Source organism: Naumovozyma castellii, chromosome 1, assembly GCF_000237345.1.
Source record: "Naumovozyma castellii chromosome 1, complete genome".
Classification (NCBI taxonomy): domain Eukaryota; kingdom Fungi; phylum Ascomycota; class Saccharomycetes; order Saccharomycetales; family Saccharomycetaceae; genus Naumovozyma; species Naumovozyma castellii.
The window spans coordinates 2169928-2181113 of record NC_016491.1 but is presented as its reverse complement, the minus strand read 5'-3'; the positions used below and the strand labels follow the sequence as shown (position 1 = coordinate 2181113).

Here is an 11186-nt window from a genome sequence, read left to right as displayed (position 1 = left end):
CAGTTTCAGCAACTTACACAAAGAAATGGAAGAAACGTTACATCAGTTGGACCCAAATTACGTGATCTGCCTGAAGTACTCTAAAGAAAACATAACTATTCTATCAAAGGAGTTATTCAATCTTGGCACTTCAATCCTAACAAGGCCAGGGCATTCAATTGACACAGTGTATGCCTTCATAAGAACTGAAGATAATGATAATGAAATACACAATGAATCAAATGATGGTGAAGAACAAGAGAACCGATCAGATAATGATGCAACATTGGTTGAAACTAGAGAATTGGATTTATATGAAACTCTAGATAAATTTGACTTTGTCAAGTCAATTATACCATTATATGGTGCAAAGACATCGAAGCAACTAAATCATTTTCTAAGACAACAGATTGCTCCTAAGAATCTCATCTCTTTACCTACGGATTCAGATTTAAAAAAATTAAAGACACTAATGAGGAACGATGGGCTCATTGAGTATTTTGGTTTTTTCAAAAATTATACAAAATCATTAGAACTATTACTAATTTTTGGTTTTCTTATAAGGACAGTTTGTGGGTCTCTTTCATGGGAATTCAATCCATATTATACCACCTTTCTAATCATATGGAATCTTTATTTCACTGCTTCCTGGATTTATAAAGTTGAGCCGGACTATACAAATAAACTTCGCTTAAATACAACGACATCAGGTGTACATGACGTATTAAATACATCATTTAATTCACCTAAGACGGTTCTCTTAAGGAAATGTAGTTTTATTCCTGTAGCGTTGCTTTTCGTTTCATTTCTCGTAACCTTTCAATGTCTTTGTTTTGTTGTTGATATTTTCATTACCCAATTTTATTCAGGTCCTTTAGTCATTATTCTAACTTTATTACCAACCGTTCTAATTTCTGCCTTTACTCCGGTCTTAACGACTGTTTTCAATAGGAATTTTGTTGACAAGTTTATCTCCTGGGAAAACGGTCCTAATCCAATGAAGTCAAAGATGGAAAAGAATTTTATATTGACTTTCTTTATAAATTATACCCCATTGTTAATAACCATGTTCATTTATTTGCCCTTAGGTTATAAATTTACTCCTGAATTAAAAAAGTCTTTAGCAGGGTGGTGTCTTTATTTCCACATCCCTATTACTTCCTCTCTTTTTAGAGTTGATCCAACTCGTTACAGAACTCAATTTTTCTACTTTATCGTCACAAATCAGCTGATATTGTTGGCTACTCAAAATATTGTACCAATTCTAATTGAGATATTACTTCCTAAGATTACAGGTGAGGCAAACCCAGAGTCAGAACAATCAAAAATTTCAATTAATATGAAGAGCAAATTTCCAAAAGATTATGAGCTATGGAGAACTGTTAGATCTTACAATATAGGGCCATGGGGCAATTTTGATTTAACAGTTAATCGTGAAAAGCTTGTCATTCAATTTGGATTTTTAGTAATGTTTTCACCAATTTGGCCACTTTCACCATTTATATGCTACGTGCTTAATCACATCATCATAAAGGCAGACATGTGGCGAGCTATCAAGAAATGCAAACCTTTTATACTTCAAACCGGAGAGAAGCAATACCTTGAAGATTCAATAAAACCACAACCTACAAGATCATGGAACGTGACAATGCTGATTGTATCCCTTCTAGGTGCTACAATTTCATCTATTACGACAATTATGTATAGACACTGTTTCTTACCTGATGTAGGAGTTGCAACTGAATTTGAAAAAACTGAGCTTTGGTATAGGTATCCACCTATTCCGTATTCATGGTCTACAATATTGGTGTTTGCAATATTCTCGGAGCATCTTTCAGTTTTGGTCTATTTCTTTTTTAGCAGGTTTTTCGAAAGTACTAAGCAGAAGTTAAATAAAGGGTATGTACCTACTAAAGGAGAGAAAATAGTTATTCAAGGTCGCTTATCACACCTGGTAGCTGAAACAGACAAGTTTATGACTGAGGAAAGTTTACTCATTAATAACGGTAAAGTTAAGAACGATGCCAATATAAACTCTGACTCCGAGGTTAACAGATTAGCCTTCCTAAAGAAAGATATTACCGTCGAAAATAGTAAATTTGATGGGAAGAGCAATAATAAAGGATCAATTGGAGATGATTGGGCTATTATTACTGAATCCAACAGGGAAAATAAACCAAATATCTTGAGATTAGGTGACCAGGCTACCGCTAATCATGGTAAAGGTGTTGATATGATCACAGCTTCTAACAATAAGGTTGAAAGGCGTAGATCGTCAATATCCCATCATTTTGCTGGCGCCACGATCCCAGATACTATTCCAACATCTAAAAACTACCATTTCGGAGAAAAGAGGTACACGATGAAGGCCAAATCTCTAAAACACAATCCAGATGTTTCGGTTGATCCAACTCAATCCATAATTTCTGGTATTGCTCGTAGAGAACCATCTATTTCGACCTTAGCTAAAGATAAAGCTCATCGTTCAGAGAAGAATTTTATTGAAGGTAGCATAAGCACAAAAGCTGCCTCAACTGCCTTGACAGGAACAAATGTTTCCTCGATTGAACCCTGCCCACCTGGTGAACATGTAAGACTGCCACAGAAGCAACGGAATGAGGCTCTTGAAAAGAACATTATGATGAATAAAATCGAAGGCAATATGACGGAAGTTCCTACTTCTTCTACAACGAAAAGAAAATCACAGGGTCCCTCTTCACTCAGAAGCCTAACACACTCTATCAAAAAGACAGTAAGTGGCAATGATGCTTCAAAGAAGAAATCTTCAAACGAGCAATCTACATTAACAAAAAAGAAGAATGGTATATTTAGTAAAATTAGACAAAAAATTTGAGGCCAAATTTTAATGTCGTTCGGTTCCCGGCTTTTATAATAGTTTTTTATAATAACAAATATATTCTGTATGAAAAAATCAATTCACATAATTATGTACTTAGGTCTATTCTTGCTCTTTTCCAGACATTATGAAGATATACTGGCTCATCGTTATCCACTTTTGTCAACCTCCCATCATTCAAATCTGGTTTAGCAATGGAAAGTTGTGCAAATGTTCCCCTCCCACCTTTATGTTTTATGAATCTTCCAGGGTTTATTATAACTACATTTTGAACAACCCTTGCGAAACATGGGAGCTCACTAGGGAAAATCATGACGTCTGGGGCAACATTGCCAACAAATTCTGTTAAACCCAAATAAGGGATCTCTAAATCTGCACCAGCGATGTGTTTGTAGATTTTTTTTTCTTTTGATGCAAGAATTTCTCTAGTTTTCCCTGGAAAAAGTGGATAATATCTACGCTGTTGTAATATATGTTCAGAAATCCTGTCAAATCTATCTCTACTAAAAGTTAATCCACCCTTCGTTGTCTCCACAAGATCTTTAAATATGTCAATATTTGAACAACCAAAGAATGCTTCATTCAATTGAAATGTAGATGGATTGCTGAAGCACTTGAAATTCTTTGGTAATTGCAAATACTTTCTGTCGAATGAATCCTGCGGGTATGAGGCATGCTTAGATATTGCATCTCTTGTGCATGGGATTAAAATCACCTGAATAAGTGGGTTGATTGTTCTTAAAATTGGCGTAATAACCTTTATAAAAATTTCATCTAATGTTTTTGGTTGAATCTTTAAATTAGGAAAGCTTGGGATGCTTCCTTTAGCTATGAGAGGATTTGTAACATCAATAAACGGGCCAAACATTATCAGAACATGTGGTTTGATATCATTGTTAAGCCGATTAACAAAGTCAAGTAAAAGATCTGTATTTATACTATCCTCTGCAAAGTATGGACCACTTGTGATTATCACTTTCATAGATTCCGCTTCTAAGCTTTCCTGGGACTCACTTATCTCCTCCTCTGTAGAAACTGGTGCGTCAGGATATGGTAGAGGAAGTATTTCATCAACAAGGAAATATTCACCATTAGCATTTTTACCTTTCAAAGCTACAATCTGGCCACTAAACATTGATAGTTCTTCAACTTTCTTTAAATCGAGTCTTACTCTTCGACCGATACCCATAACCCGTGAAGTCTCCAACGCTAACGATTCAGTATTCAAACGGCCTTCTGCATTGGGACTATCTGGTACAACTCTACCAACCGCGTATATTTCGGATTGTGATTGTATGGTTGGATCGCTAAACTGAGATGGTGATAAATTAAAATGTTTCTGGATTATCTTAGAAAATATTTCAATTTGTTCATCGAGAACGTCGGATGCATCCAGCAAGTTTTGTCTCATAGTCCTAAATTTATATTTTTTATGATCGTAAAATGGAGAAATCCTAATCTTCTTTCCATCTTGAGCATTAAGATCGAGACCACTTGATACTTCCATATTCTCGGGATTAAGAGAATTTAAAATCTTACCTGCTTCAACACTTTGTTTCATATGTACAGGGGTTTCAGTTTTAACTGAAACATTTGCAATCGATTCAGTAGAGTTGTCAAGTGAGTCACGAGAAGGCACTTCTTCCTCATGGATTTCTGACTTGATGGCAGCAGTTGGTTCGTCCTTGAATTCTAGTTTCAAATTACTCTTCTCAGTACTACTTGTTACACTACTTGTAATGCCAAGCTTACGTTTCTTTAAAGTTGGAGTCCGGGGACTGCTGCTCAGCCCCATTCCAAATATTGATGGACTTAAATTCGAAGGTCTTAAAGCTTTGAGTTTCTTACGATTTGAAGATGGATTTGATGAGGCACTGTTCATTGACATTGCATTGGCTTGCTTTTCCATTTGATGTTGTAAGAATTGCTTAAATTGATCCAAATTTTTTATTGTGAATTCAGTTTGAGTTTCATGCTTTGAATTGGAAAACTGTTCCCACTTGATGTATAGATCTTCTACGTTAATAGCATGGATTTTGGTTAAGTTGAGTAAAATGGCTAAAATTTCGGGCTTATCTACTCCAGGTCCAAACTGTGTAACAAACTGTTTCGCATCCAATGCACTCATTTTTTTAGAAGGGAGATGTTGCTGGATCTATGAAATGCTGTTCTGAAATTAATGCAGATTATTGTATATAGTAAATAATAAATACAAATATTCAAATCTTTGAAAGTTGACGTGATTGAAAAATCACTGATCTTTACGCGTTCATGTTTCCACGCGACGCGTCAATCAACCACCGTTCATTGCGATGATAAAATGTTCACCAATTTAAATGTTTTCTTCTCCAAACAAGTAAACATTTGGAATATATCTGTCTCATCGTGATTGCTTGATTTTAAAATTCGTAGTATGTAGCTTAAAACCTTTGTACTTTGGTATCTCCAATTAGTATTCGTTGTCTCAGTAAAATACGACATTGTTTGAATTATTTCAGTCAATTGTTGTTTCTTGAACGCTAGAAAATTGTTTGAATTGTATTGTGTTTGCAAAGTTCTAGACAATGTTTCCATCAAAAATGTCTCTTTAATCCCTGGATTTTGTTCATTTATCTCCATTACTAAAATACTTAGTATTCTTGTTATTGATTTAGAATTGAAGAATCCTAATACTAACAATTCGTCTCGCAGTTCCTGAGATAATAAATAAATTTCATTATTGTAGTCTGATATGTTATTAATCAGAAGAACAATTTCATTCCATACATCTGCTATTTTACTTGAGAATATCAGTTGAGGATTTTCCAAATTGGAGCTAACTTTAATTAGACAAAATAATAAAACCATTGATTTACAACCTAATCTCACAGGTATTGATGGTGTTTCATCTGTAGACTGTAAAAGCATGCAACATAAGTCAAGTAATTCGTTGTATCCATTCTCTTTATCTAACCAATTTTTTAATTGTTGATCATGACCGAAGGAAATTAAAGGCTCAATGAGGTAGTTCAGATGTTTCATTGTAAAGGAGCCGCTCTTAATTCTATTAATTGATTTTAGCATGTGCTTAAAGTAATATTGGAAGTCATTAAAATCGTTTGTTGGGTGGCTTATGGTATCAGCTACTTCATAATGAATTAATGAATCAGGAACAAATTGATTTAGCAAGGAATTTTCTAATTTAAATGTTGATTCATTTGAAATTATTTTTATGGGAGATACCAATGCATTCTCTTGCATTTCTTGACCTAAGTGTGAAAACTCCATTTTTTCTTGAGAGTTCATACCTAAGGAAGGCATATCGTGCTGTCCAATATTCACCTTCTCAAAAGCAATTGCCTTCTTGGTAGAATCTTTTTTTGATGACGATGATAATGTTGATTTTTTTCTCTCAGCAACGGACTCAATAACGGTAGGGGTAGGACAAACGTTTGGATCCTGCTCTGTGAGAATTTCTCTATGAAATGATCCTTCCACGTTTGATTTCTTTTCATCCACAGTATTAATAATTTTTGGAGGATCGGTACTAAATTTAACTGTATGCTCGTTCTCATCACCCTTTTCATTCTTATTGAAAATATCACTTAAACTGATATCTTTATCGTTATCTAGGTCTACAGTTTCTGTTTCTGTTTCAGATAATCGAATATTGTTCGCAGTTTGATACACACTTACTATCTTGGTCATTTCATATAATCTGTTATTATTCTCTGTATGCTGTTGAACATTCTCATCATTACTATTATCATCGACGTCCTTCTCGTCCTCTCCGGTTGGCGAATTATGAATAACACTGCTTGTACTTGGAGTTCGTTTATCTGTGGCATTGCTTTGAGATTTCTGGAAGGGGTTGACCATTGTCATTTCCATATACCGCTTAACGTTAGTATCGTCTTCCTTTTCATCTATATCATTGTAATCTTGTTCCGTTGTATTTGGTATTTCATCTAGTTTCATAATTTCATTAATGTCAAAGAAGTTAATATCTTTCAACTTCAATTCATTGAATATTTTCAATTTAGTTGAAAATAAGTCATAATTCGCCAATATCTCTTTGAAGATTTCTCTACTGTTCAAATATATCTTGTATAGCAATTCAAAATAAAGAGAAGAATCAAATTCTTGGCCATACAGTTGGAAGAGTTTAGAAAGTAACTTACCAATAATGTCATTATCTGTGGTAAAGGATTTCTCATTTTCCTTGATGGTTTCAAATAGCAAAGAAATAAATTTGAAGGAGAAATTGAAGATCTTGGACCTATATTTCAAATAAAATATTGATATTTCGGGAGACTCCCGGTTAGTAAGATTGAAAGTTGATGTTATGTTGTTAAATTCTGTTAATGTTATAGTTATCAAATCGTTATAATCTTTCTTGCTTTCCAAGTGTGTTAGTTTGTTAAACAAATCGGAAGACTCTAAATTGTTTATAGAATATAATTCAATGATGTAATTTAGAGGAAAGACGTTGATAAATCTTGCAATGGTTAATAAATTTTTCAATTGAAAGGGATTTTTCAACATTGCATTACGCAATGAAGGTAATATTTTATCAAAATTGAAGAGAATGTCTTTCTTCTCATCCAGTAAGGTATTCTGTAAGATTTCAATGGCATTCTTGGTTGTGGAAAGGTTTTGTAATTTTTCATATATTATTTCGTCATCTCTCATGTTAATTGTGTTTGTATTATTGGAATCCTCCTTCTCCTCATTCAAATACTTCTTTATTAATGTATTTGAATGATTATTAGATACTTCATCTGTGAGATCAAGATGATTTGGGTCTTCACGGTGAAGTTCAAAATCCTTCTCTGCTGAATACGGATTTGATAGATGACGTTTTTTCGCTACAGATCCATTATTGGTCAACGACATTGGAGGAGCACTTACTTTTCTCTTCAAATTAGAATTACCATTTTGGTCCTTGAGACTAGTGTGTAGGTCAGAATTATGAATATTATTGCTGTTGCTGTTGCTGCTGTTGTTGTTGTGTTCTCGTAGTAGAAACTCACTTGTGGATCTAATTTTCGAATTTCTTTGATTATTATTGGTGTTTAGAGATGATGATTTTGATGCTTGTGTTGGTTTTGCATAGCTTGGGAAATTTTTATTTCTGTTGTTATGATTAATACTTGATCTTCTTGAGCCATTGATGGAATTGAAGTGTGATGAGACATTTCTTTGATTTTGTGAAATTTTGGAATAATCCAAGTGTAAATGATTTGGTATTGATAATTCTATTGATTTTTTCAATTGTGCGGAAAAGGCACTATTCAAGAGATCCTTGGCATTATTTGGGTAACATTTATAGTAGTACCAGAATGTAACTCTCATTGGTTCTCTTACTATCGTTTGAGCATCTGATATTCCCTTTTTCAACCATTCTTCAATGTAAATCAAATTGTTTTCCAATTTTGATGATTGGATGTTGAATTTAATTAAGATTATTCTTAATAAAGTGGCAGAACATATCCTGGGAAAGACATTTTTCTCGTTGATTAATGAGAAGCAATTGGAAAAGAGTTTATTATGAAAGCTTTCAATATGAATTAACATTATAATGAGACAGTGGAATGACATTTGTGAAGAAATTTTCTTAGTTGATGAAAGAAGATTTTTCAGTATGATAAATATCTGATCAATCATTTGTAATGATAATTTATCATTACATAATATTATAATGTCTTTTAATAATTGGCAGGAATTTAATGAAAGGGTTGTTCTTAACGATAGGATTGTCTTTGATATACAATCTAAAAAGTTTGTATCTCTTAAGATATTAATCAATTGTGATAAATTTGCATCGTCTTGAAATATTTTATTATCAATATGAAAGATTTTGGATCTCATTTCAATTATATTTGATTGTCTTTGTTTCCAATTTTGTTCCGTTTCCTTAATACCTTGGAATGGTATTAATAGATTATTCAAGTCAGAATGCAATTGATCCATGGAATTATAATAATTGTTGTTATGAGGATGTGGATGAAGTTTATTGTTAGGGTTGGATATCGTTGAAGATTGTGGTGATTGAGAATCATTTAATATTATGTTTAATTCGTAGTCTTTATCAAATATTTGATTTGATGATGTTTCGGTTATATCTATATCGTTAATGCCTTGAGATGAGTGTTGATTATTGGTGGTATTGGAGGTGGAAGATGATGATATCATGCAATTCTGTGTCACGATAGTTTTGATATCATTCTTGGTCAGTTGATTTATGAAATCCATTATGGATTGCTCATTTAAATATTTTTTCAAGATATCACTTATTAATTCAGCAATTAAATGAGATTGTGGATCTTGTTGAGGATTATTCAGTAGTTTAATAAAGAATGGGATAAAGATTTGTAAAGTAAAAATTGGGTTTTTGTTGTTTTTTAAATTTATCTTTATCAATTCATCAATGGTTAACAATATCAATTTAATATTGTTCTGGTAATCCACCAATAATTTCTGTAAATAATCCTCTAAGAATAATGGGGTAACTAGATAAATTGTCTCTAGGGCTTTTATCGATAATAGCCAGAATTTTTTTTCTAAGTTACCATTAGTGTTGTTTAATTTGGAGATTATATTTGGTAAATTATTAATTAGATGATTTATTAATCTCCCCACTGTTATTCTATCGAAGTTGGAAGGAGATTGCACAGCTACTCTCTTAATCAAATAGCATAATGATGAATGAGATAACGTTATCAGATTGATTAAATTTGAATATTTCTCCGGTATTAATAATAAAGTGTCGAAAAATGATGGTATTAGTGGTATATTGACTAGTTCTTTCTTAACATGACCTTTAAACTTGGTCAATGTTGATATTTTTGAATCTATTGATATTGAATCATCGTTGAATATGGAGAATAATGATTGGAAATCGTTTTGTATTTCATTTACGCTCATTTGTTATTAAATGATGTAAACGCGTAATTTGTGAAGTAAAATCCTTTAATTGAGTGTTAGTTTGTTAAAGAAGTGGTTTACCAAAAAAGGTTTATATGAGTTGGAGTTGTTGTGTGTTTTTTCGCACTTATCTTATATGGTGGTTCTATTAGAATAAGTCAAGAATGGCATCCATTGTTTTGTTTATAGGTTGAGCTTGTAGAGGTTGAGAATATAATAGATTTCTATCTACTCACAAACAAACAAAATCTAACGCGACGCGATTTTCCGGGTTACCCAAAAAAAGCGTATTGTAAATTACATTACAGTTGGATTATATTATATTATACTACATTAGATATAGATATAAATATATGTATAGGGTTTATCATTAGTGCTTAAGGAATGGTGTATTGAGGTCATTATCATATTTGGCCAGTAGTTGTTTGTTCTTCATGTGTATGCAAAGTCAAAGGTTTTTGAAGTAGATGACCCATTCTTTCAATTTTTGTTCTTAGATAACCTTCAATTTCCACGGAATCGATTCCTTCATTTGCATTAGTCCAATGGATGGGTACCATTGGTACTCTTTCCACACATGTCAAATAAGGTTTATATTCAATTTGACTGATCTTATCAGGGTTATTAGTCAATAGTCTTACATTTTTAATTCCTAAATCCATCAAGATAGATTTCCCAATGGAAAAATCTCTTCCGTCAGCTGGATGTTTTAACATCAAATTAGCTTGAACGGTATCAGCACCTAAATCTTGTAAATTATAAGCCTTTAATTTTTCACCTAACCCGATCCCACGACCTTCTTGTCTCAAATATACAATCACACCATGACCATTACCTCCTACGATACCTGTTTCCTTCTCCACATCCAATGATATCAACTTCCCAGCTCTATCGAATTGTTCCCCACAATCGCAACGAGCACTCCATGCATTCTCCCCGGTGTAACATTCACTATGAATTCTCACCAGAGTCTTATTCTCTTCATCCCAAACGCATCTCTTATCGAAAAGCATGTCACCGGTCTTTGGATCGAATTCCAACTTCAACCCCAATCTATCATCCACATCAGCGGACACTCTACCGGGGTACAATTTCCCGACGTATGCGCCCCTGATCATTCTCTCCTGTTGTGTCTCTTCAGGGTATCTGTAGCGGAATAGAGAGCGGGACCTTATGTCCTCGCCGAAGACGATGGCGAGATGTTCTTTGGAGTCCTGGTCGTTGGTGTACAAGTGGAGGAAGATGTCAGGACCTTGTGTGGTTGGAATACGAGCTCTTGCTATGCATTCTACTTTTGGTAAGTTGGCTGTCATTTGTGTTGTGCTTGTTGTGTTGTTGTGTTGTGTTTGGCCGGATACAGAATAGATGAGAGAGTCCTAACCCAGAATGGAAGTGTTCCAGATAAGTGTGTACGTATATGTATATATATATATGATTGCGCCAT

The 11186-nt window shown here is 33.6% G+C and overlaps 4 protein-coding genes across 4 annotated transcripts; 1 reads left to right on the top strand and 3 right to left on the bottom strand.

Annotated features, from left to right (window-relative positions):
* Positions 1-25: 25 nt before the first annotated feature.
* NCAS0A10940 (uncharacterized protein) lies at positions 26-2833 on the top strand (the record flags this gene model as incomplete). The annotated part of the gene is made up of 1 exon (XM_003673985.1): positions 26-2833. The coding sequence occupies one exon, from the start codon at positions 26-28 to the stop codon at positions 2831-2833; it is 2808 nt and encodes a 935-aa protein (XP_003674033.1).
* A 91-nt stretch (positions 2834-2924) lies between these two features.
* POL12 (DNA-directed DNA polymerase alpha subunit POL12) lies at positions 2925-4964 on the bottom strand (the record flags this gene model as incomplete). The annotated part of the gene is made up of 1 exon (XM_003673984.1): positions 2925-4964. One exon carries the CDS (start codon positions 4962-4964, stop codon positions 2925-2927), a length of 2040 nt encoding a protein of 679 aa, XP_003674032.1.
* Positions 4965-5140: 176 nt separating this feature from the next.
* On the bottom strand, positions 5141-9742 carry STU1 (Stu1p; the record flags this gene model as incomplete). The annotated part of the gene is made up of 1 exon (XM_003673983.1): positions 5141-9742. The coding sequence occupies one exon, from the start codon at positions 9740-9742 to the stop codon at positions 5141-5143; it is 4602 nt and encodes a 1533-aa protein (XP_003674031.1).
* A 404-nt stretch (positions 9743-10146) lies between these two features.
* On the bottom strand, positions 10147-11055 carry RIB1 (GTP cyclohydrolase II; the record flags this gene model as incomplete). The annotated part of the gene is made up of 1 exon (XM_003673982.1): positions 10147-11055. The coding sequence occupies one exon, from the start codon at positions 11053-11055 to the stop codon at positions 10147-10149; it is 909 nt and encodes a 302-aa protein (XP_003674030.1).
* Positions 11056-11186: the final 131 nt, after the last annotated feature.